Source organism: Pithys albifrons, chromosome 24, assembly GCF_047495875.1.
Source record: "Pithys albifrons albifrons isolate INPA30051 chromosome 24, PitAlb_v1, whole genome shotgun sequence".
In the NCBI taxonomy this organism is placed as follows: Eukaryota; Metazoa; Chordata; class Aves; order Passeriformes; family Thamnophilidae; genus Pithys; species Pithys albifrons.
The window spans coordinates 5,618,109-5,636,940 of NC_092481.1; the positions used below are offsets into that span (position 1 = coordinate 5,618,109).

Genomic DNA, 18,832 nt, shown 5'->3' on the forward strand with positions numbered 1-18,832 from the left:
TGTGGCCACCGTCTCCTTCCAGGATCCCAGTGGAGCTGGTGGGCACAGCTGGGAGCAGTGGGCAGTCCCGTGCCCCACACCCCCAGCCCCACACCGCCCACCACTCCCTCCCAACCCTACATACTTCTTCATATGCCCATATGGAGTCGGCCGGCGTTATGGAATGTTAAGAAGTATGTATTTTTGGGCTGGGACCCCCGCGCCGGGACCCCCCATCGCCACCACCGTCCAGGCGGCGCCTCCGGAGAGACGATGCGTCCCTGGGGCTGGTAAAAAGGAACCAGATCAACTTGCAACTGGATTTGGTCCCCTTCAACCAGCTGCGGCGGCGCATGAGCTGCGGCACCTGCTGCCCTTCGCTGCCCCGGCCCCGGGGGAGGGTCCTGCCCTGCCCGGAGGGGCAAGGGGTGAGTGCAGGGAGAGGGACGGAGCGGGGATTGGCTGAGTTTTGAGCCTGCCCGGTGGAGTGCAGGAAAGTGGAGGGGCTCCAGCTCCGCTGCCAGCCGGGGGCCGTCCCCGCTCTGCTCAAACTGCCCGGGGTCTCCAGAGGAGCTCCAGCGCTCCCAAACCCGCTCGGGAAACGCCCCGAGCGGCCGCAGCTGCCAAGGCACAGGAGTGAGGACCCCCCGGGACCAGAAGGGTCAAAAAGAAAGCACTGATACCGAAAGCGAAAGACAACGCGCCCACCCTCCTGGAAAACCACTTGTTTGCTGTGAAAGGGCTGCGCCCACCGTATCCCTGGTGGGATCTTTCCAACCGCTCAGAGCGCAGCAGGCGCAGGACAGGTTGGTGGTGGTTGCGAGGTCGTGTCGGGGTCCTGCGATGGGTGTTTGGGGACAGGGCCCTTTATCTGAGGGGGGGCCAAAACAGAGGGGCTGCTTACCCCACTGGGCTGGCGGAGCAGCCGGAGAGCTCTGGGCTGGGCACAAACGCGGTGCCAGGGGGGTCTCTCCTTTCGTGGGGTGGTCGCGGGATCCTGAGTAGGAGGGGAGTGGCTGGGGCCGGTCGGGCAGGGCAGCAAAGCCCCATCGGCTCCACTCGCCGCCCACGGAAGACATTTGTTCTTGCTCCCCGAAGGACCGAGCTCACAGTGGACCCGACGCAGCTGTCGCTCCAGGCCAGTGCACCATGAGTAAGTTGTGTGGGTCGTGGGCAGGACCCCTGCAGTGGGGGACACGGGCACCCCGGGGTGTGCCCCTTCTCCGTTCTCCTCCCGGCCGGGGCAGGCAGCAGGGCCCGGCTCGTCGCTGGTCAATTCTTGGGGATCCACAGGACCAAGGGCAGATGAAGGAGGGAGGCTGGGCCAGAAGAGCTGCTGCTGGCACTGGGCCCCTATCCTGGCTGGCACTGGGCCCCTGTCCTGGCTGGCACAGGGCAGTGGGTGGAGTGTCTGGGGGAAGTTTTACTGGCCGCACTGCGCTCCCTCCTGTTTCCACTTTCCTTTTTTCCTCTCCCGCTCTCCCTTTCCCAATTCTCCTTCCCCATCACTTTCCTCTTCTCTCTTCTGCTTTTTGCCCTCTTAACTGGGAGTCACAGAGGCAAGGGAGACACCAGTGGAGCTGCAGCTGGATCAGGGGATGGTCTGGCACTTGAGTTCCCTGCCCTGTCCCAGCCCCTTTGGTCCTGGGGGCCCCAGCCAGGCTGGGGCTGCAAGTACTGGGGCTGTGGGGACTTGGAGTGTTGGTGTGAGGGAGGGGCAGCACTGGCCTGGAGCTGCAGGTTTCTCTCGTGATGCCAAAATTGGGCCGACATCTACCCTGGTGTCACTCGGAGCAGTGAGTGCCCTGAATCCAATAGGGGTGGTTTGCAGGTCAGGTTGTGGTGGTGGTTGGTGTGTGGTCAGGGCCCAGGTGCTCTCCAAGCACTTTGGGATTTGCTGTGCTGCAGGAAGGGGTTCCAGCAGGCAGCATTCCCAGCCCTGCCCCCTGTCCCCCAGCATAGCCAGGGGCTGGCAAGGCAGTGCCTGGGTTTGTCCTGAACTGTGTTCAGCTCACCTTGTGCTGGCGACAGGTGACACACGGGGCTGACACATGCCATGTTGGTGGGTTGTGGTGGGCAGAGTAGGCAGGGCAGGTGGGCAGCCCAGGGTGTGCCCCTTCTCACCTTTTCCTGCTGGCTTGGGTGGCAGAGGGGCCCAGCTGGTCACTGGCCCCTTTCCAGGGCTCAGCAGGGGCCGGGGCAGCTGAAGGCGGTGAGGGGTTGGGGGAACTGCTGCCAGCACAGGGGCCCTGCCCCACCTGGCATGGGGTGCTCAGCCCTGCTCAGGAGGAGCTTTACTGCCCACACCCTTGACCTTCTGCCATTTTTTTTTCTTTGAATGGAAAGGCAAAGCCTCAAAACTTGCTGTTGGAGTTGGCATCGGACTTGGTGTTGGAGCTGCAGTCATAGCAGGTGAGGGTCTGGCACTGGGTGAGCAGTGCCTGGGGTCACCACCAGGCCTCAGTCCCATCTGGGGGACTGGGCTGGGTTGGAGCTGTGAGTGCTGGACTATGGAGAATTGGGGTGCTGCTGCAAGGGATGAGGCTGCACTGGCCTGGAATTCTCCTGCACTCACTGCTGCAGCCCTCACGCTGCTCCTCTCCTCCTGAGAATGGGCTGTCCCTGTCCCTGCACCCCACAGCCCTCTGGTGGCAGGGGGAGATGTGGGGCACAGAGACCACCCTAATGCTCTGGTGTCCTCCCTGCAGGAGTGGCACTGACTGGCCTCCCTGCAGCTCTGGCCATCAGCATGAAGGCAGCTGCTGACACCGGTGTTCAAATGACCATGATTTTGTTATTTGGTCTCAAGGCAGGTGAGTGGGGAGGGCAGGGGAGCTGGGCTGCACTGGGTTCATCCTCTCAGGAACATGGGGTTATACTCTGGACTTGCTGTAAAGCCAGACCTTTAACCCCTCATCAATCTGAATCACCCCAAACTGTGGAGAAGGGATAAATTCCTGATGCAGAGGGAAGAGTCAGGATCTGCTGGGATAGGGGCCAAGGCTGGGGGCACCAGGATTGTGCAGGGAGGTGACTGCTCTGTGGCAAGAACAACCACTGTGTCCATTTGCATCTCCAGCCAGAGCCAGAAAGGGACAGCAAAAAGGGGCTGGGTGTGCTCAGGGAGCAGAGCTCACTCCAGAACAGCTCCCTGGGGCAGTCTGGGTTGATCCTTGGCTCTCCCAGCCCAGAACAAGTCCTTGGCTGTCCCTGCTTTGTGCTCATTCCTCAGCAGGCAGCCTGGATGCTCCTGGAACATCACACTTTTGTCTTTACAGCAGCAAACACCAGACAATAAAGTGCCCAATGTCTGCCCTCTGAGCAGCACCTGGTGCCACGCTGGCCAGAGGGAACAAGTCCAGCTGACTAACTCAAGTGAAGCCAAGCAGATGCCTGATTCCCATATTCCTGTGGCCATCATTGGAAAGCTCCTGCAGATCCCCAGTGCTTCAGCAGCCCCCTAACATCTTTGGATTCTCTTGATTGGCATGTGCTTTGAAGCCAATAAAAGTGCATTGCAGGTTCTGGTGTGCTGGTGGTTGGTGTGTGGTCAAGGCCCAGGTACCTGGAAGGGGTTCCAGCAGGCAGCATTCCCAGCCCTGCTTCCTCTCCCCCAGCACAGCCAGGGACTGGCAAGGCAGTGCCTGGGTGTGTTCTAGACAGTGTTGAACTCCCCTTGTGCTGGTGACAGGTGACACATGGGGCTCACAGGTGTGTCTCGTGCTGTGCCCAGGTGTCACCCCAAGGCTCTCCTCACACTCAGCTGAGTTTCGGTTCCTGTATTGTCTCTTTTTAATTGCCCAAACCAAATGGATTGAGCGACCATGTTGGTGAAAAAGGCAGCACAGTATTTCCCTGCCACTCCTCCACTTCAGCCACCACCACTCTTGGAGCTGTTCCCAGTCTACCCAGACTCCTGGAATGAACAGCAGCTGCCTCTGTGCAATCTCAGTCCCTCAGATGGTGGTAGGAAGGTGTCATCTGCCTGGGCAGCCACCAAAGCTGCCACCAGGGCTCTGGCTTGGCCGCCACGCTGTGACCCCCGGACCCACACCGGGATGCTCTGCTGCGGCCCCGCACGCAGATCCCCGCTGCGACACCCCTGGGACCCTCCACCGGGACCCTCCACCTCTCTCCCGTGCCCCCCTCGCTGGATGTGACCCTTCAATTTAAGGCTGGCAAGCGCAGTCCTACGACTCCTCCCCAGGATGCTTCGGGAACGGGTGGGGCGGGATCCGCCCGGGACGGGCAGAGCTGCGGGGCAGAGCTGCGGGGCAGAGCTGCTCCCTGCCCTCCTTCGCCTTCCCTGTCCTCTTCCTCTTCGTTTCTGGTTCATCTTCTCTCTCCTGCCCTCCAGACTTGCTCCCTCTCAGCCGGGAGACTCAGAGGTAACGGGGACGCCACTGGAGCCGCGATCCGGAGGGTGAGGCACTCGCGTTCCCTGCCCCATCCCCTCTGGTTGTGGTGGTCTCGGTCGGGCTGGGCTGCGAGTGCTCGGGCTGAGGGGGTTGGTGTGAGGGAGGAGCAGCACTGGCTTGGAGCTACAGGTTTCTGTCTTGATGCCAAAATCGGGCTGACATCTCCCCTAATGTCACTCAGGGCAGCAACCGGTGCCAACATGTGCAAGAAGCCAAATCCGGGTAAGGACCCCAAGAAGGAGACAACTCCAGACAAGAAGGAGGAGGAAACTTCAGATGAGGAGCCTGAGGAGGAGACAAGTACAAATGGAGACCCAAGTGGGGACCCAAGTCAAGGGGGCACACCTAACAATGACAATAATCCAGGGGGCACACCTAATGACAACAATAATCCAGGTAATTAACCCAAGAGACTCCAAGAGGGTGCCCGATCCCAAGGTCTCTCTCAGGCAGACTGGCAGGCTCTGGGAAGCCTCCATAGATCCAAAGGGACTCAGCCATGGGGATGTGCTGGAGCACAGTGAGGGGCTGGCAAGGTGGTGGATGAGTGTGTTCCAAACTGTGTTTGATTCACCTTGTGCTGGTGACAGGTGACACCCTGGGTTGACAGGTGCTGTGTGTTCTCAGTCAGTGGGTGCATCGGGCAGGGCAGGGCAGGGCAGGGCAGGGTGGTGGGATCTGCAGGGGCTGGGCTCATCTGAATACAGGGGGCTGGGGAAGCTTCTGCCAGCACCTGGCTCCCTGCCCTGCCTGGCACAGGGCACTGGGCTCTGCCTGGGACGAGCTTTACTGCCCTCCTGCCATTTTCCTTCTTAGGATGGACAAAGAGACTCAAAGGAACTGCCATTGGAGCCACTGTTGGAGCAGGTGAGGGGCTGGCACTGGGTGAGCAGTGCTTGGGTTCACCGCCTGGTCCCAGCCCCATCTGGGTGTGGGGGACTGGGCTGGGGCTGTGAGGGCTGGAGCTGGGGACAACTTGGGTACTGCTGCAGGGGAGGGGGCAGCACTGGCCTGGAGTCACTGCCACAGCACTGCACACTGTTCCTCTCCTCCCAAGGCTGCCGTGTCCCTGTCCCTGCACCCCACACCCCTCCCTCCCCGCTCCAACCCCTCGGTCCTTTTGGTTCTGGTGGGCTGGTGGCAGGGGGAGATGTGGGTTACAGAGACCACTCTAAGGTTGTGGTGTCCTCCCTGCAGGAGTGGCACTGGTTGGCATCCCGGCGTGCATTGCTGGGCTGGGGTTCACCACAGGTGGCATCGTCGCCGGGTCCATCGCTGCCAAGATGATGTCGGCGGCTGCCATTGCCAACGGCGGCGGAGTGGCCGCTGGCAGCACCGTGGCCATGCTGCAGTCTGTGGGTGAGTGGGGAGCCCAGGGCAGCCGGGCTGCACTGGGTGCACCCTTGCAGAAACACGGGGTTGTGCCCTGGGCTTCCTCTAGAGCCAAACCAGCCCTTTAACCCATCATTGGTCTGAGTTACTCTCCAGGCTCTCCCAGCCCAGGAGAATTCTTTGGCTGTCCCTCAGCAGGCAGCCTCAATGCTGCTGGGACAGCACTCTTCAATCTGTCTTTGCAGGAGCTGCAGGTTTCTCTCTTGCTACCAAAATTGGGCTGACAAGTGGCCTGGGGTCACTTGGGGCAGCAGCTGGTGCCTGGGGGACTCGTGGGAAGAAGCCTCCAGATGACGAACCCAAACCAGGCGACAAACCCAAAGCAGGCGACAAATCCAAACCAGGCAACGAACCCAAACCAGGTGGCAACTCCAGATGAGGAGCCCAAGAGAAGTGCCTGATCCTGAGGTATTGCCAGGCAGCCCCCACGGACTGCACCCTCTCAAAAGCTTTGCATTCCCTTGAGCGATGAGTGCCCTGCAGTCAATAAAGGTGCTTTGCCTACAGCAGGGATGGTGTTTCCATGTTATTGCGGCTCCTTGGGGACAGTGCCACCTGAGGGTGACAGAGCACAGGTCACCAGCACTCCCAGGGACTGACCCTCTCGCTGACAGTACCACCAGTTCCCCTGCACTGGTTTGGGGGGTGGTTTGTACTTACAGCCCATCCCAGAGGAGCAAAACTGAGCGTGAGGTGCCAAACACCACGTGGGAATGAGCCAGCATTGCTGGGCAGCTCTGCAGCTGCAGCTGTGACGCTGCATTAAAGCCAGCTCAGCTCTCCCCACTTGAGATCCGTGAGACTCTGCTTTTAAACTTAAGATTCCAACATCATACAGAAAAGGAGGATGCACTCTTCCATTAAGGTTAAAGGTTTTTAATCACTTTTCCAGAATACAGATACGATTGAAACAAAAACTATTTTTGGGGGTCTCAATAATTCACTTATTAATACCATACATTGAACTCTATAAATTCTCATATAAGAAAAAGTCTTTTCAATATAGGTTATGATGCACTGGTGACCTAATTACATCTTTTGAAGTAACACTTTGCAGTTATATAGCACCTTTCATCACGGGGCTGCAAAGCATCCTATGGAATTCTGCCTCATAATGCCCAAAACGAGGTAGGAAAGTCTGGCCAATTTACAGAGGGTACAACCGAGGTACAGATTGGAAGGGATGAGACATGAGGCATCATTGATCCAACAGGAGTGATGGGAAGTGGGTGCTGGAGCCTGGGCTGGGTGATGGGTGGGCAGCTCAAGGGGGAGAAAAGTCTTGTGGCATCCCCCTCACCCTTCCCTCCAAAGCAGCTGCCTGGCCCCCAGCAGGTCAAACCCACCATTTCAAATAGTTCTGCCTTTTTGTGTTATAAATAAATAGAAGAGAGGATAAAAAGTCCAAGACTTGCAGGCCCAAGCCCCTTCACTGACTAAGAACCAAGAGTTAACCAACTCACGCCAGCCACATCCCTGTGGATCTGAGAGGATGAAAATGGTGCCCTTGGGATGCATTCTGAGGTTTGGGGGGTGATGCTCTGTCTGACTTCACTGTTTCATTGTCCCAAATTCCCTTTTCCCTCCTGGCAGGTGACAGTCAGGTATCCCAGGTTTTGTTTTTTAATAAAAGCTGAATCTCTGCTGAAAATCCATCAGCTTAGGGCATGTGATGTCCCATGGACATTTGAGTTTTGTGGTCAGGAGAACCCAACCTGCCAGGGCTCCTTTGAGCCTTTATGGCCTTAAAAACCCTTCCACAACTGTGCAACACTCCCTGGAGCAGAGCCAGCACTGGTGCCAGGGGCTGAGCACCAAGGACCTCCACAGTGAGATGCTTTGAATATTGAACTATGAATCCCAGATATATAAATATTTATATTAGTTTTTTGCCACATACCATCCATTACCTGCCTGCCCAACACCCTGCAGTGGCTTCTCTCCCACTTGCTCTTCCTGGCATGTCCAAAATTGCTCCCTCAGAAAGCACAACACAAAAGTTCTGCAGAGCTTCTTGGGAGTGTGGAGGAAAGTGAAGATAAAAAGGCAAGTTCTCACAGCTCAGCCAGGTGTGGTGGGATGAAGTCAGAGGGGCTGCCTGTGCCAGTGGTCAGACTCAATAATTTCCTCCTTAGTTTAAAAAATCCACCTAAAAAATAATAAAAGTAATACTGTGCAAAGCCATTGAACTTTTACAAGGCTGATGATGCTCAGGGCATGTTCTGCCAGGGAGCAGCTCTTTGTTAAAGACAGCAAGTCTTAATTTTGCCTCTGAAATGTTTAAAATGGATGATGCATTGAAGAAAAATTGGGGAGGAACCTGTTGTGTCACGGGGAGCAAAGCAGGTGGTTACAAGCACCACAAACATTCAACAGAAAAATAGTCCTGGGTTGTTTTGTTAAGGCAACAGTGAAACTGCTGCTCAAGGAACTGAGGAGAGTTACTGAGATTGTAACAAAAACCCCAAGGACTTTATTGCCCATTCAGAGTCACCTCTGTGAGCCTGGCATGGAACTGGCACTGCCAGAGCCTCCCACTGCAGAGCACACCTGGGGACACGTGGCACGAGGACTTTGCTGCTGTTTCAAGTCTCTGAGGAGCTGGAGACTATTCCAGAGAAATCCAAGGCCTTCTAGAGCAGGAGTTGGCAGAATAATTACTGAGATAATTTAATGTCCTTTTGCACCCAATTCTGTGGCTTTCACTGTGCTCCCAGTTCCTGCCTTAGTGACCCAAAGCCAGGCTGGAGCAGCAGGTTTGTCTCAGCTCCTCCCACAGTGGGACCTGCAGAGAGCAGGAAGTTTTCTCTACTTCTTCCTCACACCCATTTTGGTTTCTTTGTCCACACTGAGACTACAGAATAATTTTTCTCCTTAAAAAACATTGCAATAGACCTTGTTGTGTGAGTCAGAATTGTTGATTATAAACAAGTTTGTGTGCAGAACTTTGAGCCTGTGTGTGACCTACAAATGTATTTTAACCCTTCCAGATAATCCTTGTGTGAATTCAGTCTGGGCTGACAAGAAATCCCTGAGGAGGCAAAAAGAGCCCAGGCAAACCCTGGACAAGGCCAACCATTGCCAAAGGGCTTCCAAGCAGCAGTGAAAGTGAAACTAAAGCCACTTTTGTTAATTATTACCATGAAACTGCACTGAAATGTTCCTTATCTCGAAGCCACCACGAGTTTACACCACGTTTATCAACTTTGTTTTCATCAGTGAAGCTTAAACTGATTTGACTTTCCCTGCTGAGAGAATTTGGAAGGCAAATATCTTTCACTCAGAGTACCTGAAAAAAAATAATCTTAATGGAAATGTTCCCAGACAAGAAACAGTGAATTTTCAGAGTGGTTTTACTCAATAGGGTACAAACATCCTGTGTTATCCTATGGGAATATTTCTGTCAATGTCTCTTAAGGGAACACTGAGCTGGGGGATTATTTTTCAGAGCATCCCCATCCAAGGCAAACCTGTGTCCTCTTTCCTGGGGCTCAGGGAAGGAGGAGCAGCCAAGGGCAATTTGGTGCCCTTGTGGAGGGGATGCCCAAGAAATGCAGGAATTCCTGGAGCCTCCCCTGTCCTACACACACCAAGGCTCTCTCTGGGCACACTCGTGGGCAGCAGACACACCTCAGACCTTTCACCCCCTACAGAATGGTTTCGTTTTCCCTGGAATGTTCTATCAACCATCCCAATCCAAACCACTGCCTGCTGTTTCACTATTCCACTGTTTGGTGTTCAAGGAAAAGGACTGAGCCCACAGGAGCATCCCTGAGCCTCCAAGTGCCAGGGAATGGCAGGAATGTCTCCCCTGGGAATGCCAGGCCATGGAGAAGGCAGAATCTTTGCTCAGAAATGACAGACACAGATGGGCTTCAATCAGACAGAATCAGGGGCAGGTTTTACTTTTCACATAGTTTTCTGTATTAAAAAATACATCAGTGAAATCTGTTACAGGCAGGGACAGGACTACTGAGTACACAACGTCAATAGACTACTTTCTGATTTTATTTTTGTTAAATTACTTCTGTAACTGCTAAAAAAATAATTAAAAAACAAATAACCCAAACAAACAAAACAGAACAAAACAAAAAAGGAAATAAAATTCAAGGCTGTTGATTTTCATCTCTTGAAATTTTAGTGACAAGCTCAAATATCAGACCCCTGTTACAGAAGATGGATAACTGACCAGAGCTAGATAAAAACCATACAATTCTCTTCTTTAAAAATAGTTTGGGTTTCCAATGAATTTGTGACCATTGGTCACCAGAAACACACATCTAGAGCTTGAGGAAACAGCTACAGACAGTATCAGATAATGTCCTGTCCTCTAAACATCACATGGGAGCTTTTCTCTTCCAAAAGACTCAGTAACAGCCAAGCCTTAAAAAAATCTCTTTCAATTTCCAACACTATGACTAAATCTCTTTGGGTGGGGTGGGAAAAAAAACACATATGATCATTTTCTACCACAGTTCTGGTGTCAGAAGTAATACTGTCTCCTTTGTACAACACTGCCCGTGCTGCAAAGGTGGAAAGAGAAAGAGTGTGTGTGTGTGTGTGTTTATTTCTGTTTGAAATGACAAAGCCCTCTCCAGATTTGCCTCACAAAATAACCAAAACAGTAGGAGGAGGGAAAGAGGAGAAAGGAAAGCTGCCTTATGGGGAAAAAACTTTCCACGCACCACAGTATTGGCTGGATGACATGGACAGACTGCAGAGCTCCTGGGCTGGGAAGGGTCTGCACAGAGCCCAGGACATCCCCCCTGTACACCCCCAAAGTCTGACCTACAGCACCTCTTCCAGCAGAGCACAGTTGGCAGAGTCTGGCCTTGTGTGGCCATCCCACAGCAGCCAGTTGTCTGTCTGGATGGCCAGTGGCTCCTGCCTTCCTAACAATTGATCCCAGTTTCCAAAAGGAGTTATAAAAGTGTATGTGTGGGTGTATTTATAACAGGTGTCTGTTTGTCTCAACCTCACCCCTTTCTCTCGGATCCTTGGGAAGAGCTCAGGGATCTCCCCGTGTTCTTTGGCAGCAAGGACTGCCAGCCAGCAGGCTGGGGAGTCACCCGAGCCACAGTCCAGCTCTCCGTGCCCAACAGCGTGAGGGGAGATTTTACACAACCATTTTCCTTAAAAATATCTCACAACTTTAAAAAAAATCCTAAGCAGATAAAGGATTTATGCACCACTCCAATAGGTGAGTTCCACTTGGATTTGTTCCGAGGTTTGATCGGTGCCACAGGACGTTGGGTTTGCAGCTGGCACAGCTTTGCTTCCTTCCAGTTCCAGTTTGTACATCCACTGTGGTACAAAATCTGCCTGTGGGTGACATTTTCTTGGCCTATTTGATACACATTTTCCAAAGGCTGGACGTATTCACATTTTGGTGCTTCTGATGTGTATTCAAAGGAGAACACCCCACTTGAGTTAGTCTGATAACTCAATGTCAGAGTCCTCTGATTTGACTTTGGCAAGTTCTTCATGTACTTCCCTCACCATAAGAATCCGTGTTAACATGATGTCCAAGGTTCCTGGGTCTATGGGCAACGTGGAATACCACATGGGGCTGTTGGGGACACAGGAGCGCTCGGGCTGCAGGTAGAACACATCACTCCTCTGCTTCACACTCTCAGAGCTGCCAAGGCAAAGGAAGGAAGCTTTAGGAACTGCATTTACCATCTTACCCATGAAAAATCTAAAGAGAATCAGCAAGGAAGCTTTAGGAACACTGGGCTGTATTTACAATCTTACCCATAAAAAATTTAAAAAGAAGCAGCAAGGAAATCAAAGTTACATTGAGATGGCAACACTGTCATTCAAACAGTGTAATTCCCATCTTTTCTTTAGTAACCTGGTTTCCTCAATGTCACTTTGGGAAGAGTTAAGTTGTTTCCAGGTTGCTCAGCTTTAGTTGGTTATAAAGAAACAAAGAGAATCAGAGTGACTTCTTCACAGCAATGGCTCTCAACAGACTGGAATCCAATTAATGGCATTAGCAATGGGATGATTGATGGATATATGACATCCAATCTCTGAATGGAAATGGCCCTAGGACTCCAGAATTGCTGTGCAATGTGGACAAGTGGAATTGGCCTCAAGGTTTAGACTGTGCATTTCTGAGGGTGATTCATCTGAGTTTCAGCTGACACTAATGAGATGCTGTTTCACTTTGCATGTGTATTTTCTCTGAAGAGAGAAGAACATCACGTTCCACCTGCTCAAGGATCTAACTGAAGTTTATACAGAAACAGGAGAGAAAAATGATTTATATCTGTGTCCTTGCTATAGTCTCCTTTCTAACTCCTAAACACAAGTTAATCTCATGTCTCAGTAGGCAAAAGTTATCAGTTTTATCAAACTCACACTTCTCCTACCCTCTTTCACAGGGAATATGATGTTGGGGTATTAGTTACAATTTCCTCAAAAGAAGGATTGTGTATAGGAATTGAGGGAGAGGAGAATGCCATGGGCACTGTAGTAATGCCCCCAGTTTACATTCACACCAAAGAACTTCCTTGTTTAAATGACACCTCTCTCCCTATAACTCTACTCTTGACTCACCACCAGTAACAAAAACACCTACTGGGGATGTCACAGCTGGAATTCCTGTCAGGATGGTTCCTCTCACAGAGGGACCAGCAGCTGGAGAGAGGAGCCACAGCACAGGCACAGAAGGGCTGAGTGGACTCTTTGCCCACATACCTGTTCTGACCCACACACAGAGCAAAAATCGGGTTCTGTCACTTACCATTTTGATAAGTAAAATTCATAAAGTCGGACTGGACACCGCAGGGGATTTTCTGTGTTTTCAGCCATTTCCACTGCTGTTGGAACCTCCTCATCCTCACTGCGTTTCCTTTTGCCTACAGATAATTTATCTGGATACACAAAAAAGGCACCACAGAAGTTCAGTGAAAAGCAGCAGCTCCAGGTGAGAGCCCTGAACTCTCAGCCCAGCACCCAGGGGTGACTCTGCACCCCCCAGACACACTGGCTGACCTGTGCCCACCCAACTGGGGTCACCTGGTGTCATGTGCTGGGTGGGCAAAGGTTTGCAGCTCCCACAGGCTGTGCCCAGCCCAGCCCTTGTCTAAGAAATCCACAAGAACTGGCAGGAAAACACAAAGGATATAACTTTTCTTACTAAAACAGAGTTCATATAATGCACTGGAGCAGCCCATAGGATCAAAGACTTCCCTTTCCCAAATACCAAAATTAACTGAGAACAAAGATCTGTCTTTGCCTCTGGGGTCAAGAGCAAAGTCCCTGCTCATGTGCAAGCCTCTAACTGCTGTTCTCCACTGGGGCTGCCTGGTTTGTTCCCCACACAGATCCAGGATAAACCTGGGAATTAAAAAGGCACAGGGAGGGTCTGAACCTTGAAGCTTCGTATGAAGTGCTCAGAAAAGGACTTCAGAAAAGGCCTTTAAGTCATGCAGTAGTTAATAAAGTTTTATGCAAGTCAAGGATGTTATATACTAAACAATACTACTAAGCAAATACTACTACTAAACAAATACTACTACTAAACAAATAACACTACTAAACAAATTTGCAGCTAAACCTCTGACATCTTTTTTTTAAGATGTCTTGGCTTATGCAGAATTTCCCTTTAAACCAGTGAAAAACACTGGACATGTTCAGGAGAACAGCACAGCTCTGCTTACTGAATAACACTTTTCCTTTTTAAAAAAGAAGCAGACAGAACAGAACCACAGAATTCTGTCACTCTGTGATACAGACAACACAAATCTGATTGCCCAAACTCTGATGATCAGAGAACACTCACCTGATTCTACCTCTTGTTTTTGGAAGGGTGGGAAAAAACGTAAATATGTCATCTTAGTATTATACTTCAGAGTTCGGGTGTGCCTCATAACGTGGGCAAAGGAGAGTTTCAGGTGCTCACTGACATTCTTTAGTTGGAAGTATTTGGTGTTGAAGAATAGAAGGGTGTTCAATAAAACGATGGGGGAATATGCACCCAGCTGCTTACACTCCCACAGGTGTTCCTCTTCAATTCTTGAGAACATGTAACCTACAAAGAATGGGCAAAGAAATAAAGGAAATAGTTATTTATGCATCTAAGTCCTCTTTCAGCCATCCTATACTGATGACCCCACATATCAGAGCAAATTCACAGCTATTATAAGGAATCCAATGAAATCAGAATTCTGCATCCACAAATATATGAGGGACATGGAGAACCAAGCTGTGCAACAGCATAATCCTCCAATACCTGAGGAGAAGGACATAAAGCAACACTGCAGACACCAGCAGATCCTCACTAACTTCTAATTTCACTTATTAAACCACAATCAGCCAACTGCAAAAACCTGTAATTCCTGTAACACTGAACATGAGTTTAAAATGCCCCATTTTTCACACAAATAGCCCCCACTGTGATTGGCATAAGTCAATTAGGAAAAGGAGATATGGGGGCTTAGAAGAAATCTGTTAGGAAATAACTGTGTGCAGCAGTAATTGGATTATTTCTGTATTAAATAAAAACTTAATTTGTTAAAATGTAAAACCAGTTGTGGATACATATGTGGAGTTGCCAAAGCTACTCAAGTTTCATTGGTACTCTGAGAAAGATGTTGTGCACTGACAGGGTTGGTGCCCAGCTCTATGAATACACAGCATGATCAGACTTGAAAACCAATTAAAAATATCTGCAGAATTTGGGAACTCTTAATTTGGAGTCAAGACAAGATTCCAATGATTTGCTAATGTGATCCTCAAATTTAGCAGGAATATTTCCAGCACTAATAGGGAAATACCAGTGCAACTGTACAGAGTATTTGCAGTAACTCATCTCAAACATTATATTCAATTCTGGCTACTTGTGTTGAGGTCAAATTTGAGGGGAGAGAAAAACTAGTGTGTTAACTATTAGAATGGGAATCCTTTCTTTCCAAGGAGGCAAAGATATAATTAAGTGTAATCATAACTGGTGGATACAGACATAAAATCCATGGTGCCACAATTACAGGGTGCAGAGAGAGGAGACAAACACGAGTGCCCCAGACCACATGAGAAAACATTAATTTATGACAGAGCTTTGCCATGCAGCTACACAAAACAAAAGAACTGTCCTACCATTTGGAAGAATTGTAGGTTCCCAGATTTTCAGAAGTTTTGTGAGTTCAATCATGAACCTGGAATAGGGCTCGGTAAAAATGTTATCTATTCTACCATTCTCAAACAGGTACTACAAGAGAAAAAACAGGGAGACAGACAGTTTGTGATCATGTAACAGTGCAGAGAAGATGCAGGACATCAAATCCTTCCCCTTTCTTATGTCTTATGGGGCCCAACACTTTGGTGAAATCTCCAGTAAAACAGCAAATCAAATTTCCTGCAGGGATTGGGACCTCTCCAGTATGAAAAGAGAGATCTAGACAAGAACTATTGTTAGTATTTCAAGCTCTGGAGTTGCCTCCTATAAAATCATCTCTCTCTAAGTATTACCTATTCTTGAAAAAGTCTGTCTATGAAAATCAGAATAATTTTTGAGTATTTTTCTGTTTAAAAGAACTTTACATGCTAATATCTCCTCACAAGAGACACAGGCTGCTGAAATAGCTCAACTTGCAGCACACCAAGGGAAAAGAAGTTCCTTAAACTTTGAGAAAACTTTTTTTAACGAGTCAGGAGAACACAAAAATTACTGATACTCCTAACTTTGAAGGTTAACTTTACCTACATTTTTTCCAGGCATAACCAGGAATAAAAAGAATCTAAGACAGTTCTTTGCCTGATCAAACAGGTGTTACATTGAAAGTAGCTTTTGATTCCTTATCTCAAAGTGACTGTTTAAGGACAGGCCCAAGCAGCCTGTTCTGAAGGAAACAGAACATTGAACTGAACATTGATTTTTAAACAGAAATTAATGTTATTTTAGGTTTGTATGCAACTGTTGCAAGGCAGGTAGCAAGGACTTATTACATTACTCTTAAAATTCACTAATTGCAATGCAATTATTCCCACTGTATATTTTGTGCAAATATTGCCAACACAACAGGTCTTGCCACTGAGTCTTTCTTGGGTAATCTCTTCAGTGTAATCTTATATATTATTAGAGGAGCATCATGCAATTATTTTAGATCTAAAACATCCCATCCTACAGCAGACTTTTGCTATACATTAAATAGGACCAAAAAGGCTCCAGACCCAAAGATCTGTGTCAGCTGGAAACACCCAGTCCCCCATATCACACTCCTACAAGGACAGAAGAACTTGGGCACTCTGAGCATAAAAAAGTCCAGACAAATGAGCAAAATACAGGACTAAGACAAAGAATAAAGCACAAAAAAGAGACATTCTTGCCTTCTCTATAAAACCCAAGCTGCTACGTGGGACTAGAAATGTAGAGCATAAATAACCTCTGCCTGTTCCCAGCATGCCCCCAATCCCTGGAGTTACCTGCTGGATTCCAAGGCACAAGTATAAGATGCTGTCAGGATCATATTTTTCTCCATTTGGTCTCCGCACCTCTTGGATAAACTGGCACAAGCCAAAACTCAGCTCAGCAAAAGTGCATGAGAGAATGTCCTCCTTGAGCTTCACAGGATGAACTGGGGCCAGGAAAATGATCAGAAAAATTAACTCAACAGATTAAACCTTCACACAGTCCTTATTATCTCATGTAGGCAGAACTCCCAACTCTCCCCTCCTGCATGAACTGCCCTTTGTGGGCTGATAAACTGGTTCCACCTCTTCAGGTGGACTCAGGGCAGTGAGAGGCCATGAGGATTTCCTGATGGTTCTGGACATAGTTGGGTGCAGCATATCTGACTTCTTAAAGGAAGAATTTAATGGGACATGTGGGGGATTTGGGAAGGGAAGCAGAGCAACCAGGAATGGATCAAATGATCTGCAATGGAATTACCAGGCTTGGCTGCTCCACACCTCAGAAGGGACTGCTTGGGAATAAGCAAGCAGGGAATCTTTCTGGGAGTGGGCAGAGTTTCCTGGAAATAACTGTAATATTTACTTCCTTAGCCACAGGACAAAAACACAGTAACTCATGTGATTACTCCTCTTCTGGGAAATAAACCCCAGCTGTTCCCATATAATGGCAACCAAAATTCCAAGTAAGAGATGAAAAAGCAGATCTCCTCCTAATTAGAATTCTTCCCTTTGGGATCTTTCTTACATAAGTCCTGCCACGCTTAGTTCTTTACATTGCACCAGTATTTATTATGGTTTGCTCTCTTCCTCACCACCCCCAAAAAGCTCAATTCTATTCCTAACTTAAATTCTCACCCTGAGACTGAAAATTTGCCCACAAAACTCTGTGCAATGATGTAAGATCTGAGACCAGGGAAAAGGGGAGTCAGACACTGCCAAATCCCAGGACTGCTGGGGTTCTGTGAAAAAAATAAAATAATCCATCACTGGAAAAATAAAAGTGACATTGAATGCCATTATTATCTATCACCCCAGTAAGAAAATAGGAGCAATAAAGCTGAATTCAGGCAGGTTGCAGCACAAACTTTTGGAATGTTCCTTTCCAGCTGTGAAGCCTGAAGATAAGGTGCTAAGATTATGATGTTGTAACACAAAAATGTTTCACAGCAAACAGCTCTGCTGACAAACAAATACTTTGGGAATCCGCCAGCTAAAGATGAAAAGGATGAGGCCAAGCTGGTGCTGTCAACTCAGAATTATGGCCTGATAAATCTATGATTCTATAATAGCTGAGAAAAGCTCTGCAGCTGCATAAGGCAACTCTGCTACAAATGAAGAATTACTTTGTGCAAATGAAGGTAAAGTGGAGGTTAAAAGATCAATATTTCTAAGGGTTTTGAGCCTGTTTTTAAAGCAAACAGATCAATTAAGAATGTAAAAGCCATGATTTTTAAATGCATGGAAAGAGGTAAGACTGTATTCAATAAAATCTGTTCTCCACTCATGGAATTGTAAAACTCAGTGATATCCAGTCCTAATTTTGTGTAAAACTCAGTGACATCCAGTCCTAATTTTGTGTAAAACTCAGTGATATCCAGTCCTAATTTTGTGTAAAACTCAGTGACATCCAGTCCTAATTTTGTGTAAGACTCAGTGACATCCAGTCCTAATTTTGTGTAAAACTCAGTGATACCCAGTCCTAATTTTGTGTAAAACTTAGTGACATCCAGTCCTAATTTTGTGTAAAACTCAGTGATATCCAGTCCTAATTTTGTGTAAAACTCAGTGATACCCAGTCCTAATTTTGTGCAAAACTCAGTGACATCCAGTCCTAATTTTGACTTCAACAACATATAATGACACGTGTTCTTCAACTAAGTGTTTCTGTTTGCACTGAGAGCCAAATTTACCTGAAAATTTCAGGTCCCCTTGTTCCTCCTGTGAGTTTTTCCACTGGACCCAGTTTTTCCAGGCATTTACCCCATACATGTACTTGAGGGTCATCCCAGAGACAGAACACCCAGGGTAGGAGCCCTGCATGAGACTCCGGGGCTCCACAGCAACCACAGCCTTCTTCCGACCCTACAGGCAAACAAACACAGCCAGACACTCAGCATTTCATAAGCTTAGATTAGTGCACATGATGTTATTAACTCAAATTTAAGGGATTTGTGCTCCAGAAGTACTTCCTTACCCTTCTTTTTGGCTGTGGGAAGCCATCCCTGTGTCTCCGTCTTGCTCGTGAGCGTGAGTGCAAACCCAGTCCTTTACTGAGAGGGTCAAATGAGTCTGAAGTCAAATCAACACCAGGAAGAGTTTAATGACATGATTTGGCAGCCCAGGTAGAAGTGTCACTGTCACTGAGACACTGTGGAACACCTGACAGTTGGCAATCACAGCTGTATATTCAAATAATCCTGATATTTATGTAACTAAGCAATCTATGCACTTTCTGTAAAAAGAAAGTAAATTCTCAGTAGGAAAAAAAAGCCCCCTGAAATGGTGGGTGTATTTATTCAGGCAAACATGATCTTACCCCCCACTCACATGGATTATACCCAGGGACACAGAAGGGATGAAACAGAGGAGTCAAGCAAGGCTGCCTGCTACTCCTACCAGAGCTT

General features: G+C 48.8%; 2 protein-coding genes and 1 long non-coding RNA gene across 6 annotated transcripts in view; 2 read left to right on the forward strand and 1 right to left on the reverse strand.

Moving 5' to 3' along the window:
• Window positions 1–365: 365 nt before the first annotated feature.
• Window positions 366–3,503, forward strand: LOC139682312 (uncharacterized). The gene is made up of 5 exons (XR_011699630.1): window positions 366–785; window positions 1,078–1,132; window positions 2,326–2,391; window positions 2,688–2,792; window positions 3,258–3,503. It is a non-coding gene; the product is annotated as an uncharacterized lncRNA (long non-coding RNA).
• A 685-nt stretch (window positions 3,504–4,188) lies between these two features.
• Window positions 4,189–6,298, forward strand: LOC139682454 (interferon alpha-inducible protein 27-like protein 2). Of its 2 annotated transcripts, none has more exons than XM_071576808.1 (5): window positions 4,189–4,402; window positions 4,579–4,793; window positions 5,214–5,264; window positions 5,595–5,756; window positions 5,975–6,298. In XM_071576808.1, exons 2-5 carry the CDS (start codon window positions 4,598–4,600, stop codon window positions 6,166–6,168), a joined length of 603 nt encoding a protein of 200 aa, XP_071432909.1. In that variant the 5' UTR covers window positions 4,189–4,402; window positions 4,579–4,597; the 3' UTR covers window positions 6,169–6,298. The 2 variants fall into 2 exon arrangements, with proteins under 2 accessions (XP_071432909.1, XP_071432910.1); XM_071576809.1 differs by having other exon boundaries at window positions 4,189–4,367.
• Window positions 6,299–6,649: 351 nt separating this feature from the next.
• Window positions 6,650–18,832, reverse strand: part of LOC139682305 (zinc finger MYM-type protein 4-like) — a 41,762-nt gene continuing 29,579 nt past the window's right edge. For all 3 annotated transcript variants that reach the window (XM_071576519.1, XM_071576518.1, XM_071576517.1), the window contains 7 exons: window positions 18,403–18,497; window positions 18,119–18,290; window positions 16,221–16,372; window positions 14,895–15,006; window positions 13,582–13,830; window positions 12,541–12,670; window positions 6,650–11,427 (listed from right to left, as the gene is read on the reverse strand). In XM_071576519.1, the coding sequence (XP_071432620.1) occupies window positions 11,220–11,427; window positions 12,541–12,670; window positions 13,582–13,830; window positions 14,895–15,006; window positions 16,221–16,372; window positions 18,119–18,290; window positions 18,403–18,497 (1,118 nt within the window). In that variant the 3' untranslated portion in view covers window positions 6,650–11,219. The remainder of the gene's footprint in view (window positions 11,428–12,540; window positions 12,671–13,581; window positions 13,831–14,894; window positions 15,007–16,220; window positions 16,373–18,118; window positions 18,291–18,402; window positions 18,498–18,832) is intronic.

Excerpts from the sequence above, each read along its gene's own strand:
- LOC139682454 (XM_071576808.1), top strand. The coding sequence starts at position 4,598 with ATGTGCAAGAAGCCAAATCCGGGTAAGGACCCCAAGAAGGAGACAACT. Across the intron at positions 4,794-5,213 it reads TAATGACAACAATAATCCAG|GATGGACAAAGAGACTCAAA; the intron begins GTAATTAACCCA and ends TTTCCTTCTTAG. Across the intron at positions 5,757-5,974 it reads GGCCATGCTGCAGTCTGTGG|GAGCTGCAGGTTTCTCTCTT; the intron begins GTGAGTGGGGAG and ends CTGTCTTTGCAG.